At 61.1% G+C, this 15953-nt stretch overlaps 7 protein-coding genes across 7 annotated transcripts; all 7 read right to left on the bottom strand.

Annotated features, from left to right (window-relative positions):
• Positions 1-480: 480 nt before the first annotated feature.
• LSCM1_07629 (uncharacterized protein) lies at positions 481-1347 on the bottom strand (the record flags this gene model as incomplete). Its single annotated transcript, XM_067324993.1, has 1 exon — positions 481-1347. One exon carries the CDS (start codon positions 1345-1347, stop codon positions 481-483), a length of 867 nt encoding a protein of 288 aa, XP_067180838.1.
• A 1348-nt stretch (positions 1348-2695) lies between these two features.
• Positions 2696-4135, bottom strand: LSCM1_07630 (uncharacterized protein; the record flags this gene model as incomplete). Its single annotated transcript, XM_067324994.1, has 1 exon — positions 2696-4135. One exon carries the CDS (start codon positions 4133-4135, stop codon positions 2696-2698), a length of 1440 nt encoding a protein of 479 aa, XP_067180839.1.
• Positions 4136-5034: 899 nt separating this feature from the next.
• LSCM1_07631 (uncharacterized protein) lies at positions 5035-6846 on the bottom strand (the record flags this gene model as incomplete). The annotated part of the gene is made up of 1 exon (XM_067324995.1): positions 5035-6846. The coding sequence occupies one exon, from the start codon at positions 6844-6846 to the stop codon at positions 5035-5037; it is 1812 nt and encodes a 603-aa protein (XP_067180840.1).
• A 1127-nt stretch (positions 6847-7973) lies between these two features.
• LSCM1_07632 (uncharacterized protein) lies at positions 7974-8819 on the bottom strand (the record flags this gene model as incomplete). Its single annotated transcript, XM_067324996.1, has 1 exon — positions 7974-8819. One exon carries the CDS (start codon positions 8817-8819, stop codon positions 7974-7976), a length of 846 nt encoding a protein of 281 aa, XP_067180841.1.
• A 2370-nt stretch (positions 8820-11189) lies between these two features.
• LSCM1_07633 (uncharacterized protein) lies at positions 11190-12590 on the bottom strand (the record flags this gene model as incomplete). Its single annotated transcript, XM_067324997.1, has 1 exon — positions 11190-12590. One exon carries the CDS (start codon positions 12588-12590, stop codon positions 11190-11192), a length of 1401 nt encoding a protein of 466 aa, XP_067180842.1.
• Positions 12591-13603: 1013 nt separating this feature from the next.
• On the bottom strand, positions 13604-14308 carry LSCM1_07634 (uncharacterized protein; the record flags this gene model as incomplete). The annotated part of the gene is made up of 1 exon (XM_067324998.1): positions 13604-14308. One exon carries the CDS (start codon positions 14306-14308, stop codon positions 13604-13606), a length of 705 nt encoding a protein of 234 aa, XP_067180843.1.
• Positions 14309-15288: 980 nt separating this feature from the next.
• LSCM1_07635 (uncharacterized protein) lies at positions 15289-15747 on the bottom strand (the record flags this gene model as incomplete). The annotated part of the gene is made up of 1 exon (XM_067324999.1): positions 15289-15747. One exon carries the CDS (start codon positions 15745-15747, stop codon positions 15289-15291), a length of 459 nt encoding a protein of 152 aa, XP_067180844.1.
• Between the last annotated feature and the right edge of the window lie 206 nt (positions 15748-15953).

Here is a 15953-nt window from a genome sequence, read left to right on the forward strand (position 1 = left end):
CTTGGCGCCGACGTCGCCTGACTAGAAAGGCATAGCAAGGAAGAAACAGCCTGCCCTCTGATGTCACTCCAGCGTATGGAAGGATCGACGCGGCCAACGTGCCGTCGGGCATCGCCTTTCTTGTGCATGCTCGCGGACACCATCTGTGGCCTCTGTTGGCGCTGCACTTACAAAGCTGGCAGAGAAGTGCACGCGTGCGTCTGGGTGTGTAAAGACGCGGGGCTGCCTCGGCACTCCCGCTCCCAGACGCGGACTAAAGGGATAGGGAGGGGGAGTTGGATACGGGAGCTCCAAGAGCAAGCACTTGAAGGGCACGCGCCACAGTGACGAGCGCGCGGGAGCGCCGGAGGGACACATCCCCCTCGTTCTCCATCGTCGTGGGCTGCCAAAGACAGCAGGGAGGTGCTCGAAAGCACACGCACCCTTTCACAGTGCCGCAGGAGCCGCCACTGCCCACCTTCCCCCTCCCTCCCCTCCCGCTCACACGTCGTCGTCCTTTTCGAACCACGACATGGGCCCCAGAGCATCGCCGACGAAGCTGCCGCGCAGCTCCATGATGTGGATGGCACCGGCGCCACTGGTTTCCTCCGCGGCTGATACAGCTTCTTCAGACAGCACCGTGCACGACTCCACCTTCACAATCACCTCCGCACCCACCGTGTAGGGGTTGTAGGGCGCTGCGGCAACGCCAGTCGGAGATGACAGGGCGCTGGACATCAGTGCGTCACCGCCACACTTGTCGCTGCCGACTCCCACCGCTGCCATCGCCGGGTCTCCATTGCCCTCGGCATCGTGCCCGCCGCCCTCTTGCTCCTCTGTGTCTAGCGGGAGGTACCAGAATCCCTGCGCGGTGCTGAAGCGTGAGCCAGGCACCAGCAGCTCTGACGGTACGAGGAACGGGATGGCTACGAACAGGTCCATCGTCAAGTACACACCAGCGGCTGTCTGATACGCGATGCGTGCCTTGAGCCGAGTTCCTCGGCTCGGGGCGAACACACATACACCAAAGGTCACTGTCAGCCACGCTGATGCTGCCGCGCCTCGCACAGAGCTGGCGGAGTACTCCATCACCTCCGTGATGGCCACGCAGAGACCGCGGGAAGGGATGACGCGGCCAACATACCGCTCTGTGAGGCGGTGAAGCAGGATGTCGCGCAAGGTTAGCGAATAGAGTTCATCGTCCCCGTCGCTGCCAGACGCTGCGGTCGCCGCTGTTGTGGACGGGGTGCCTCGAGCGGCGGTCGTCGAAACTGCTCTACTGCCGCTGGCGCATTCTTTGGGGAAGTCGCGAGGGAAATAGACGGCCTCGATCGCCACCGTGTCGTACAGGATGTACGCAGAAAACATATGACTCGCTGGTGTTGGCACCGATCGCTGATAAAGCTGCCGAAGGACACACACACACACGCGCGCGCGCGCCTCACTTACGCACACACCAGCGGCAGTACAGGAGAGAGGGAGCGCGCAAAATTAAAGACGATTTACTCTTAGTGTGTGTGTGTGCGTGTGTACCCAAAGAGCGCTGGAGGTGTGAGAGCGAATAGGGAGGCATCGTCGTTCAGAAGAGAGGGAGGGAGGGAGGGAGGGAAGGGGGTGAGGGTGAAGGTGGTGCATGATATGTCCATACGCGTGTGTTCGCGCGCTCTGGAACTCGCCGTAGGCCGCTGTACGATGTGTACAGTACCGAATGAATGGGGAGAGGAGAAGGGAAGAGGGTTGGGGGTTGGGGGAGGAGGTCGGAGGCATATATATATGTTTGATATGCATACGCCCATGTGTGTGTGCGCGTCTCACTCCCCCCCTCCCTCCCTCCCCCCTTCACCCCTCTCTCTCCTGTCTGCCTTTGCCGTTTGTAAGTTCACGTCAGTTTGCAGAGATCCTCTTAGACATCTGCTTACGAGAAATTTCTTCTTAAAACACACGACAGTCAACCGTCCAGGCACACGCACACATACACGCACAGACAGCGACAGAGAGGCAGACACAGACAGACGTGCGTGCCGCATCGCCTTCCATCGACACATCGTTAATTTTTGCCTCCACCCATCCCTATATATATAGAGAGATTTATGTATGCATGGCGTCATCACCACAACCCACCACTGCGCAAGTTTCCTCGCCTCCCTTTCCTCTGGTGTCTGAAGAGGGAACACAAGGAGAAGTGTATCTTCATATCAGCTACCGCTGCATCGACTATCGCCACCGCACACACACACACACACAGACTCCGATGCTCCACGCTACAGGGATACGATGACAACGCACGCCAGATCGCTTAGTTCAGTGGCGCGCCGTCTTCTCTGAGCTTAAAAAAACATTTTACACAATTACGGAGGCAGCGGGGAGGCGCTACAGGGGAGGTTGGGGGGGGAGGAGACCGAGACGCAGCCTGCCATGGCATAGCGGAGCGCAGACTGTCGTAAGTTCCCTCCTCATGCTCGACGAGGACGCGTGGGTCTGTGTGTCTGCCTCCCCGTCCTCTTGCCCTCCCCCTTCTCTGCCATGCGGCGCATGCAGATGACTTTGCTCACCATTCGTTTTCCCCCTTCGCTCGTTGCGTTGAGACGCGCAACGCACACGTTTCCGTTTCTGTCGGTGCCTCCCGCTTGACGACCCGAGCACCGAGGCGGCACCAAACGACCTCTGCCCTCCGCTCCTTTCTTTGCCCACCTGCGCAGCTTTGACCGACAACCTCTTAGCTACTCTGCTTCATCGGCACACCGCGGCGGATGGTGCCCCAGCCGATCAGACGGAACGTCTTGTCCACCATGCGCGAGATCGCCACCTGCTCACCCGTGGAGCAACACACCGGCGTCACCAGCTCGAGCTTCGCGATCTCGGGGTCTTGGGTGATGTTGAGCACCGTCGCACCAGCCGTCAGGGTGCCCACGTTGATCTGCAGAGACTCCAGAACGTTCAGCTTCTGCACGCGCTTGGCCGTTGACTTGCCATCCTTCGACTTGGCGCCCACCATCTCGGAGAACAGGTAGTACTGCACCTCAATCTCACAGTACACCTCCGGCAGCGTGCCCTCCTCGCCCAGCATGTTGCCCACCATCTTGTCCTGACGCGTGAGGGTTGGATCGAGCGTCGTGCCGATCGCGATGAGACCGCCTGGGATGGCGTACTGCAGCACATTGTTCTCCGCCTTCAGCGTGACCGTGCGCGTTTTCAGCGGGCTATAGGTAAAGCGACCGCCCTGCTCGTTGGAGCTGCGCGAGCGCACCAGGCCAGGGCGAATTTCCACCACTTGCCCCACCTTGATCACACCCTGCGTGACGGTGCCGCCAGCCACGCCGCCCTTCAGACTTTCAATGTCGCCCTCACCCGGCTTATTGATGTCGAAGGAACGCACGACCGTCATGCGCACCGGCGCCTTCAGCTGGCGCACCGGAGGTGGGATGTGGAGAAGGTACTCGAGCAGGTAATCCACGTTGCGCTTCAGCTGCGCCGAAATGGGGACGATGGGCACGTTCAGGGCGATGTTGTCCAGATACGCGCGGACCTGACGGTACTGGTCGTGCGCCTTCACCTCGCCGACCAGGTCTATTTTGTTCTGCAGAACGACCAGGTGGCGCAGCTTCATGATTTCAACGGCTTTCAGGTGCTCCAGCGTCTGAGGCTGCGGGAAGGGCTCGTTGGCGGCGATGAGCAAGAGCGCGGCGTCCATGATGGCGGCGCCGTTCAGCATGGTCGCCATCAGCACGTCGTGACCGGGGCAGTCAACAAAGGAGAAGTGGCGCTTGAGCGTCATGGCCTCGCCGCAGTTGGGGCACGGCGTGCTGTCTGGCTGCGATGACGGATAGGTCTGGTAGCAGATGGGGCGTGGGCAGGCCCCGCACTGGTACACCTTGGCGTTGGCATAGCCGAGGTGTATGGTGATGTTCATGACGGCCTCGCGGTGAAACTTCTGCGTCTTGACACCGCTGAGCGCCTTGACAACGGTGGACTTGCCGTGTGCGACGTGGCCGATGGTGCCGACGTTGATGGTGGCCTGGCGCGACATGACCTCGAAGGTGTCGACGTTGAGCTCATCGAGGTCGATCTTGCTGAAGTCCTGCTTGGCGAGCCCATGGTCCGTATCGATGACGTTCTCGTCATCGAGGGTGAAGTCCGCAATATCTTCCTCGGCCATGGTAATGACTCGAGAGTGTGTGTGGTGATGATGTGTGAATGCGGGGTGGGGTGGGGGCGAGGAGAGAGGGCGAGCGAACAACAAGGCACTCCGGCTGCGTACCGCGTAGAGGTCGAAACGGCACACACACACACACAGAGAAGAGTGACGACAGGCCTGAGAATCTGTGTGCAGATCAGCCCGGGGAGGCGCACCCGCACACACGCGTTTTTTTTTCGCATGTGGGGGAGCCGACAGAGAGAGGGGAGGCAGTAAGAGAAGAGAGGGCCGTTCAGAGGGGGGGGGGCGGAGAGTGGACGGGAAGGGCGATGGGCGAGGGCAGCGGCATCGCAGCAGCTGCATGCACAAGCCCAATGCTTATGAAGCCCGCCACATTTTTTGTTCTATCCGTACTGCTGGCCAGCGCACGCAGCCAACGCGCGGGCGCATCCGCGCAGCGGGAGGGAGGGAGGGAAGGACGGCGGCGGATGTCGCTTCTCGGACGAGGAAGAAAGAGATAAAGTAGTGTATGGGGAAGCAGTCAGTGTGTGTGTGCGTGTGTGCATGTGAGGCTGCGCAGGGCAGAGCTGCACAGAACAGAAGCGATTCCGTCTTGAACTCTTCTGAGGACTCTGAGTCGCTGTCGTCGGGGAGTGCCGAATGCTTGAAAGGAAAGGCGGACGGAGATGAGGGGAGGCGGACAAAGGGCACTGCCGGTCCCTTCGACGCGCTGCGCGCGAGCCTCCCCGTCACCGTTGCAGCCTTGGCCTTCCCCCGCACCTTTCTGCTTACCGCTTCCAGCTATAGCTACGACAGCGGCTGCCCAAGAGCCGAGCCCACGGCCATCGTTTCACACGCGGTTTCTCCAGGACCGTTTTCTTCGCGACAGCACTCTTCTCTCCCCTCCTCCATCGATGCCGTCACTGCGGCTCCACCGGCAGTAGCCGCACAGGCACGCCTTTGCGGATGGTGCCCCACCCAATCACGCGAACCTTTCGGTCCACATACCGGGCGAGCACAATGTGCTGGTGCGGAGCATTGGCAAAGACGGGGCTCTCCAGCCGGCAGATAGCCCGCCCAGCATGCCGCGACGTTCGCAGGACCGTCGCTGCCGTTGCCAGCGTCCCGACACTGAGGATAATGCTTTCGTCTTCGCGCAACGGTGCAACGCGGCGACGCGTCGAGAAGGCGACGCGATCTGGGTGTATTCGGTACGAGCCAGGGGCGCCGTTGACACCCCCACCGTCGTCTCGATGGGGCGTGCCGTGCCCAGGACGCGGAGCGGCGAGGCCTAGAATCTCGCGCAGTAAGAAGAACTGGATGACTACCTCTTGGTACACCTGCATGCCCGTCTGACACTCCACTGCGGCGGCAGCCACAGGGGGAGACGGGCAGGCAAAGGCGGAGCCCGATGGTATCGTAGTCATGTTACTTGTGGCAATGGCCGCCGACATCGATGGCGAGGAGGCAGTTCCTGCGCCTGCTACCCTTGGCGAATCGTCGAAGCTCCGCGGGCTGTCCACTGTGTGACTAGAGCGCCATACGGGACCGCGACGCACCACCCGCACCAACTGTCCTCGCAGCTTGTTCTGCCGTGTCAGGGAAGGGTCGAGCGTTGTGCCGATAGCGATGAGACCGCCTGGCACGGCGAACTGCAACTCATTCTTCTCCGCCTGTAGTCGCACGACGGTGGTGCGCAGCGGGACGGCGTACAGTTCTCCAGGAGGGGGGGAGGCGACGTAGGCTACTTCATGACCTGACAAGACATCTGACCGTTTTGGCAGCACCCCGTCGCGCCGGCGGAGCACGAGCAGCCCAGGGACGATTTCCACTTCGTCGCCGACGCACAAGACACCGGCTGCAACAGTGCCCCCCACGACGCCGCCCTTGAGCTCCTTCCCCTCGTCGCCGACCGGGCCTGGCAGTGACACGTCGAAGGAGCGCAACACGTTCAAGTACTGCGTGTGATGCAGCTGCCGCTTTGGAATGGGAATATGCACGAGATAGTCTAGCAAGAAGCTAATATTGATGTGCTGCTGCGCGCAGATGGGTATTACCGGTGCCTTTGTGTACGCCGTCTTCGTTGCAAGGTAGTGGTGAATAATGCTGTACTGCGCCGCCGCGTGCGCTTTACTCACAAGGTCAACCTTGTTCTGCAAGACGATCAACGACGAGACGCCGATCATCTCCGCCGCGGCGAGATGCTCCAGCGTCTGAGGCTGCGGGAAGGGCTCGTTGGCGGCGATGAGCAAGAGCGCGGCGTCCATGATGGCGGCGCCGTTCAGCATGGTCGCCATCAGCACGTCGTGACCGGGGCAGTCAACAAAGGAGAAGTGGCGCTTGAGCGTCATGGCCTCGCCGCAGTTGGGGCACGGCGTGCTGTCTGGCTGCGATGACGGATAGGTCTGGTAGCAGATGGGGCGTGGGCAGGCCCCGCACTGGTACACCTTGGCGTTGGCATAGCCGAGGTGTATGGTGATGTTCATGACGGCCTCGCGGTGAAACTTCTGCGTCTTGACACCGCTGAGCGCCTTGACAACGGTGGACTTGCCGTGTGCGACGTGGCCGATGGTGCCGACGTTGATGGTGGCCTGGCGCGACATGACCTCGAAGGTGTCGACGTTGAGCTCATCGAGGTCGATCTTGCTGAAGTCCTGCTTGGCGAGCCCATGGTCCGTATCGATGACGTTCTCGTCATCGAGGGTGAAGTCCGCAATATCTTCCTCGGCCATGGTAATGACTCGAGAGTGTGTGTGGTGATGATGTGTGAATGCGGGGTGGGGTGGGGGCGAGGAGAGAGGGCGAGCGAACAACAAGGCACTCCGGCTGCGTACCGCGTAGAGGTCGAAACGGCACACACACACACACAGAGAAGAGTGACGACAGGCCTGAGAATCTGTGTGCAGATCAGCCCGGGGAGGCGCACCCGCACACACGCGTTTTTTTTTCGCATGTGGGGGAGCCGACAGAGAGAGGGGAGGCAGTAAGAGAAGAGAGGGCCGTTCAGAGGGGAGGGGGGGGGCGGAGAGTGGACGGGAAGGGCGATGGGCGAGGGCAGCGGCATCGCAGCAGCTGCATGCACAAGCCCAATGCTTATGAAGCCCGCCACATTTTTTGTTCTATCCGTACTGCTGGCCAGCGCACGCAGCCAACGCGCGGGCGCATCCGCGCAGCGGGAGGGAGGGAGGGAAGGACGGCGGCGGATGTCGCTTCTCTGGTTCAACGGCTGCCGGCAGTGGCGTACACGGCGAGAAAATGAGCGGGTACGCGCACCGATCGCCTTTGCGCCGAGAGGTCGAGAAGAGAGGGCAATCGAATCTGTACGTTTGTGTATGTGTGTGTGTGCGTGTGTGTGCACGAGACGGAGGAGTATCGCTGATGGGCGGTGGGCAGAGGACTCACGCGCTTCGACACACACACACACACACACACGCAGTGTCTAAAGAGTGTGCAAATACTGTTTTCTTTCTCGCTCGTGTGGTGTGCGCATCGTCGGGGACGCCTCTATCCCATCTCTGTCCCCCCGTGCTGCCTTCTCCCCCCTCTCCCCTCATACAAAAATGCGGTGTCCGGTAGAGGGAAGACACAGGAGGAGTGACGGCGGCTTCGCCCATGCCTTTCGCACGCAACATTCGAGCCATCCCTGCCCGTGAATCAAGAGGGATGCGCTAGTTTTACTGGCACGTTGGGAGTGGAACTGCGGGCAGAGATGCCTGTGAAGAGGAAGGGGTGAGGTGGGATGGGGGCGTGGGAGCAGAGCAGCTTGCAGCCCACAGAAAGGCCTCCCACTCGTGCCCTCGGGCGCGCCTCACCGCGCTACCCCCGATCGCTGCTCCCATACAGTCTGCACCACGCGCGTCTACGCGCGCACTTCATTCCTCAACAGCGTCATAATCACAGACAAAAACGCGTGCACGCACTGCCGTACAGGAATGTCCACGTTTGGCGTACTGTCCGCCGACCCCAACGAGGCGGTGCTCGGCTTGTACGCTGCCACCTGCGCCTCAAGTCTGTCGATATCGTCCTTCAGCTTGCGCTGCCGATCAGCCGGACGCAGCGCAGGGTCGTTTAGCTTCTCCATGATACGGCGAATAGAGGCAAGGAAAGAGTTGGGCATCCGCATGGCGAGAGTCACCAAGTCGAAGGACTCTTTCATGTCACTCTGCCGCCGTGCCGTGGTGGAGGCACCTTGCATAAAGAGCCTCTCTCGCTTCGTGGCTTCCTCGAGCTTCTCCTTCGTGGCGTCCGAGTCCTTCTTGAGCTGATCAAAGGCGTGCTGTAAGTCTGTGAAGGCCGCCTTGTAGTTCAGCACCTTACCCGTCGACGTCGTGACCTCGCTCGTTGCCAGGCCGAGCTGACTGCGTAGCTCGGCAACCTCGTCAGTGAGACGTACCCGCGCCTCCTCGGCGTCGCTGAGGCGTACCTGCTGCTTCTCAAGTTCATGTTGCAGTGCCGTGATTGTCTGAAGCATCTGCTCATTCTCCTTGATGAGTGCGATTGTGGCTTCGTCCAGTTCGACGCTTGGCAACGGGCTGCCAGACGGGCTGCGGACCTGAACAGTGGACCTTCTAACCTTGCCCGGCGCTATCTCCCTTATCGTGTTGGTCGGCATCGCTGCCATTGGCGAGGACTCGCGCTGTACCGTGGCTGAGGTTGCACTGCTGCCATTGCGGTAGCTGCTTCTGACGCCGGCGCTCTCCTCCATCGCTGCGCTTCAATGCGGGGTACTTTTGCGCGCAAGTTAGAAGAGCTGACAGAATACAAACAGTTCGTTGATGTGCCTGCGAATGCTGGTGTGCGCCCGGCGGAAGCTGAGCGGGCGATGCGACGGTGGAGAGCGACAGAGGAGGGAAGAATGAAAGCAGATGCAGACAGGTGTATTACATGGGAGAGAGCGAACGCGGCTGCGCGGCAGCGGATACGCGGAGGCGTGCACGTGAGCATTCGCGCCGCATCACCGACAAAATCCGCTGCCTTGATCATATCCCCTCACCCATTCGGCCCTCCCTCTTCCCCCCGCTTCCTATCATCAACGTACCCGCTCACGCACTTCTCTTCTGCCAACCGGCAGCTCGCTGAAAGACGTATTCAGCGTGCGCCGATGCGCTCGTGTGCGTGTGTGTGTGTGTATGTTGGGTGAGCAGGGGAAGGGAGGGGGGCAAAGGAGCGGTGCAGGTGATGACGATCTCGGCGACCCATCTCACCCACAGAGCGCACCTTGGGCGTGCACTCACGCGCATGCTGAGGTGCGTGCCGCTTCGACACTTAACGTTTTCACGCCCATTGGTGGTGTCGAGGCGGGGGAGGGCTGAGGTGAATGACATCAAGAAACTTCGATAAGATGAGAGACAACCGCATATAGAGACCCCCTCTCCTCCCCCCCACACCACACACACACACACACGCAGAGGGAAAGAAGTGGAATGACGGGGAGTAAGTGGGTGGGAGGGAGAGGGGGGGGCATGGAGGAAGGGGAAAGGGGCGAGCAACAACAGCAAGACGCAGATATGGTGCCAATCTAATCCATTGCCGCGACAACAACCCTGCGACAAAAAAGCAACACACACACATACACACACACACAGGGGAGGAGGCCGGAGCAGCGTACGAGAGATGATCCCAAAGAGAGAGAGTGAAAGAGGAAGGGGTGCTGAGGCGGGGGAAGGGGAGGGTGGCCGTAGGAGACAGAAGCGAGGAGCTCTATGGCAGGTAACCAGGCTGGCGACTGCCCTTTTCGCACTGCTTGACGACCACCACAACCAGCAGCAGTAGTACCAATGGCAACCATGCCATCACGCCGATGAGCGCGTGTGCAGGTGTGACGGCGGTGTAAAAACTAACGCAAGAGAGGAGACCGCGTCCCCGACCGCCGCCGCCGCTGCTTTGCGCGATTTGTTAAGAGTAAGCGACACACACAGGCAGACGTGACCACATGCATGGCAGGTGGGGTGAGAGGGGGGGGGAGAGAGAGAAAGGCCGAGGGGACAGGCGCTTTTATCCTGCGACGCATCGGCGTGTCTCTGCCACACAGAACAGGCGCGCAGAGCGCCACTCGACTCCCCCCCCATCCACATACAGACACCACACGCATGCACACACGCCAGGCCCTGCCACACAGGCCCCTATCGCCCGGTGCATGGCAGCCGTGCACACGCCATACAGCAATGCCAATTCAGTGGCCAAAGCGCGGCCTCTGCCCACCCGCCCACTCTCCTCCTCGCAGTGGCTCACGCTCGCCCTGCCCCAGTGGGCGGCATGAGGGCCGGCTCTGACCCTCTGCCCATCATAGGGATGGCACCGACGCAGCGCCGTCGTGGACCTGGGCGCCGGCATTCGTTAGCAACGCGCCGCTCTGACCTCCCCAGAGCGTACCCACGGCGCCCGAGCACGGCGCGGCGAGGTGTGACGCCTCCGCATGATCACTGTCCTCTCATGACGGCGACGGTGCGAGTATGGAGACTGCGACCCGACTAATGGGCAGAGTAGACCGGCTGGTGGCGGACATTTCTCGTACTCAGTGGTGCACCAACAGCCCGATGCAGGGAAGCGCGCGTGGATGCAGGCAACCCCCGCCATCAACAGCTGCAGCCACCGTGTCGCAGCTGCACATGTACAATCCTACGTACACACAGCCGTGTGGGGGTCCGCCAACACGCATGCAAGAGCGCGCGCGCGTTACACATACGTGTACGGGCGCCGTCATTGCAGGAGAGACGGTGAGACGGAGGAGGGGTGGCCAATGCGGCAAAAAAGAGGAGAGTGAAAAGAACGATGAAGTCGGGGACACTCACACAGGAGGGGGGTGTGATGGAGAGGGAGAGGCACAACTCACAACGTAAAGGCAGGAAGGGAGGGCAAAGTCTCTCGAGGGAGGGAGAGCGCGCGTGAGCGAGAAGAAACTTCTCCAGACAGAGAGGCGTACAGAACGAGGCAGAAATAAACAGTGAGGGAGAGAGGAGGAGGGCCCAGCGTGTGAGCGCACACACACACACACACACAAAGAGCGACATCGAAAAGGGACACCTGCGCTGGCGTATCTGTGTATGTGTGTGTTTTATTCGCAGCTTCTTTTGCCTCAGTGCCAGCCGCGCGGATGGTCAACCACCGTCGCCGCCCGCCAGGACTGTGGCAACAGGCCCTGGCGCGGAGCAGAGTAGCTTCTCTGGCGCGATTCCTTATGCTGTTGCGCCGGCAATTTCCACGCGTCGAGTGGAAGGCAGCGACGCGGCTTAGACATGTCGATGCGCGGGGTGAAGCTACGGTGCCCTGTGGCAGGGGACGAGGTGCAGGGATCGTTTGTGGTGCCGTTCATGCCCCCTTCGCTCGCGCGGCGGCTCGCCTCAGGCTCTCCATTCGACTTAGTTCTGGACAGCGAAGAGCTGCGCTGCTGCGGCGCGATAGCGGCATAGTTACGGGCCTCAATACTGTAGCGACGCTGCATGGCCATCATCGTGTACGGATCGCGAAAGTGGTAGCGGGAGCTTTTCTCCGCCCAGGAGTCATACAACGCCCGCTGCCGCTCAAGCTGCTGTTCCTGCCGACGCTGCGCCGCGGCAGCCATGCGCTCTTGGCGTTCGCGATGACTCTTCTGCACTCGTGCTTGCAGCTCCTCATCCAGATGCACGCGCCGCACGTAAGAAGCCTTCTCGCGAGCGAGCTCATCCTCGACAACGGCAGACTCGCGCGCGAGCGCGAACTGCATCGACCGCTCCACCACCTCCTGTCGGCGGTACTCCCTTTCTATCATTCGCTCCACCGCTGTGCGCTCACCCTCTGTCATAGCGCTTCCACGGCGGCCGGGTAGCGTGTAAAAGTTGTCAATGACGCCGACGACGCCGTTCAAAGAGCTGGCTCGACGTGCCGAGAGGGAGCGCGCGGACGTGATGACGGAGGAGCAGCGGCGGTAGTGCCTTTCGCGCGCGTCCGCCAGATCGGCGGCACTGAGACCACCAAGTGAGTAGGAGCGGCCACGGCTGATGCCGCTGGCGGAGCGCGGCGACACCGCCGCACCAAGTGGCGTGTATGCGTAGTTGCCGTGGCGCTGCACGGCATTCCCGTTCGACCCGCTGCGAGCGACTGCGTGTGCGGTGCGGGGCGTCGGGAGCGCTGAGACGTCGTTAAACGGCACTGGTGCTGAGGCGGCCGGGGCAGCCACGGTCGCATCCGCCTCGTCGTCATCTCCATGGTCCAGATGATGCTGGCCTACCATTTCGCGCTCATCGAGCGGCGGAACGGTGCGCTCGCGCGCGAGGTGCGGTGCGTTTTCGTGGTCTTCGCAGGGGTCTGAAGACTGAGATTCCTCGAGAAAGACGAGGCCGTCAGCCACATCTGTGGAGGTCTCGTTTTCACCAACATCCGCCACCGCGGCGGTGGTGTGGGTGTTGGCCAACTCGTCTTGCCCCGTTATGCCGTCGAGCAGTTCGTGGTGCTCATGGCCGTCAATCCTTTGCTCAGCACTGTGGCGAAAGAGTAACATCGACGGCGGCGGCGAGAAAAAAGGGGGGGGGACGGTTGGTGGTTGGTGGTGGTGGTGGGGGCAGCGACGAGAGGACTTGTGGGAGCGGCGGGCAGGGCAGGGGAGGGGGGTGGCAGATAGTGAAGGAACAGTAGACGACAGCGCCCTTGCATTGCCCAGTGGGGTATAGCGCGAGAGTGACGAGATCATACGCGGTGTGGCGTGGGCCACAAGGAGTGCGTAGAGGGAGGCGAGAGCGCCGCCTCGCGGGGAAGGGATCGATAGAGGGAAGACGACCCCCCCACCCCCCACACGTCCGTGCGAGGCGTTCCCTCCCTAAGGCCGCCCACGCGCGTCACACCGCTCCTTGGCGTACCGAAAACAGAGAAAGGGCCAACACCGCCGATGGAGAAGGGCAAACCCGAGACGCCGGCGAGGGGGGAGAGGAGGGGGGAGGGGGGGTAAAGGGGGGAGGAGCGCCCACCCTCTTCCTTCCGCACATCACTCGCTCACCGTAACGCACACACACACACACACACAGACTGACGCATAAATACAACCACACAAACCTGACTGCATGAGCGATGCCTGATAGGTACTCCTCTACTGCTTTCCTGTTCGTTGTGTTCAACTGAGCTTGTCTCCGCTGCACTTGTCTGTGTGGGCGCTGATGTAGGCGGAGAGGAGACCTTGCTGACATTCTGGCAGACACACACACACTCACTCACTCACATGCATGAAGGGTAGAGGGAGGGGTCAGGAAAGGGGGTGGGGTGGGGGGGCGCGCAAGACGGCTTACCTCTCAGAGGCGAATCACATGCACCGACCATGTGAGAGGTCTTCCTCATGACGTTCTCCGCCACCGGTCCCTCGGAGGCCACGCAAACGCACACACACACAGACCCACAGAGAAGAACTTCAACACGCCCCATCTTTCTTATGTCGCGCGCCACGGGTCGAATCACACGACTCGTGCCCGCTGTGTTTCTCTCTCTCTCCCTCTTCGTACACGTGCTCGTGCCTCTGACCTCTCTCTACAGGTGCCGGGCAAAGCCGGTGTTATAGTGAAGCGCCTGTGTGAGGAAGCGATGCAGCATCAACGACTCGGCCGCGTCGAACTCCACCGTCCACTCCACCGTTTCCTCATGCACGTCAGCACCGTCCACCGTCTGTATCTGCCCAGTGGTCGGCTTCATTGACGTGCAGTGGAGGGTATAGTGGTGCCTGCCCTTTGCCGTGTTGGGCGTGAAGGAGGCATTCGTGAAGCGCGACTGCACCTCAACTTTGCCCATGCGCCCCTCCAGCACCCCAAGGAAGCGCGCAACGTACACGGGGGGAAGGGTCACCGTGACCACCCTCTCTGCACGGCCTTGATTGGCGGCGCGACTTCCATCTTCACGACGTTCGGTGGTGGTGCCACGCTGACGGTGATAGTCCAGCACGATGAAGCCATCGCGGTGAGCCACACGCAGCAGGTGGCCTGCAGCGATGTCCTCGTCGTTCCAGTGCACGATGTCGAAGGCCGGCGGCAGCGCGTCACGCCGCCCGCGCTGACCCCACGCATTCCCATTTCGATTGCTGTTGCGCTGCACGTTGGCTGCTGTCGGCGCCGCAGCATCTGAGGAGGCCCAGCGAGCCTGCTGCAGAGAAGATGCCTGGCACGTACACGCGACCGTGTTAGCGGAGAGGCCACCAGCGCGGCTACGCAGCACACACACGGATAAGACACGGCGAAGCATGGCGAAACAGGAGATCAAGTGCGGAGTGGAGGAGGGAAGGAGAGGGAGGGAGAGAGAGCGGACGATATGCCAACGTGCTCGTCGGTGATGCTGTTTTAAGTACCGAGGTGTGCGCGATGTGGAGGGTCGTTCGACTCCACAGAAGCGCACGTGTGCGTGCGCGCGCGAATTTGCGAAGAAAAAGTGAGTGAGGTGAAGACGAAGAGGCGTAAGGAGAGGGGAGCACAGTGGGGACGATGCCAAGGCGAGCACGAAGCCATTGTTACCCGCACCCCTCATGCGACCGACCGACCGGCAGGCATAGGCAGCGGCGCTGACGCAGAGAGCATGAGAAAGCGCTCACTGACACTTCCAGTCCGTCTCGCTGCCTATGCCTGCTGAGGATAACGCCGACATCAGAGCGACTGCCTCGCCACCATTCGTGCGGTGGAGGGCCCTAGAAGACAAAGTGAGGCCCCCCCTCAACACACACCTATACATATATATATATATATATATCCGCCGCGCACTTTCCGTTCGCGGCATCGCGGCTTCTTCCTCCTGTAATCATCTTCGTCATATCCTTCGCTGTGCCAGCCATTACGGCGGTGATCGCAAAGGGGCGCGATTCAACTCGCGTGCATGTGTGTGTGCGTGTGTGTGTAAGGGGGAGAGGCAGGACAGAAGAGACGGCAGTTACACTGAGAAAGACTGTGAACACCAAACAAATTACAACAGCGATCATGACAGCATCCACATCATCACAGGCTCCGAGAAACACACGCAAGGACGGCAGGTGAGGAAAGCAAGACGGGGGACGGGGGCGGCAGCGGAGGAGATGAGGAGGTGAGGGTGGGGGAGTGGCCAGGGGTGAGCAAGCGCACATGTCGTCAGCGCCACAGCGATTGAAAGCAGTGACGTAAACACCGCATGCCACTCTCTGGCATGAGTTCACCACCACTTTCATCTGTCTGCCGCTCCCCCCCTCTGTCGCTTCTCGCTTAGTGCTGGGCCATGCCCATGGCATCCAGCATCTTCTCGAACACCAATGAGAAAGCCGCGCCGCCCACTATGCCGGCGGCCAGGCCGGGGTGCTTGTACGAGCGCCACCCATACCCACCGCCAATGATAGCGCCGGCAATCGTGGGGTTCCACTGGTCCTTGCGACCGCGGCGCTTCTCGAGCGCCACCTCAATGCCGCCAAACAGGAAGCCGAAGAAGGCAAAGCTGCCGGCGAGGCGGTGAGCGCTGCGGAGGCTGTACCGGAAGAAGTCCGCCGTCCCCATCGCCTGCGTGCTCGTTTCGGCTGAGATCATCGAGCCGAAGAGAGAAAACCCGAAGCCCATGACGTATCCGCCAAAGACATTCAGCATGGCTGTTGCCAGTGTGCTGTCTTTGGCGACCATCATCGCCCGCTGAAGGGGATCGATGGGCTGCCGAGGATCCAAGATGGATGCCATTTCGCTGCTTCTATAGGGGTAGGCGAGGGGAGGGGGCGGCTGCTTGCTGCTCTTGTGCAGAGAACGACGACGGGATGACCGTGCGCATGCGTGCGGGAGATGTCGGCAGCCGCAAAACGGCGATATGCAGTCGCATTGGTGATGATGATGGCGATGGTGGTGGTAGTGGCCAGGAAGAAGGGAGCGAGAAGATGTAGAGAGAGGCA

The sequence above is a fragment of the Leishmania martiniquensis genome, chromosome 9 (assembly GCF_017916325.1).
Source record: "Leishmania martiniquensis isolate LSCM1 chromosome 9, whole genome shotgun sequence".
Taxonomy (NCBI): domain Eukaryota; phylum Euglenozoa; class Kinetoplastea; order Trypanosomatida; family Trypanosomatidae; genus Leishmania; species Leishmania martiniquensis.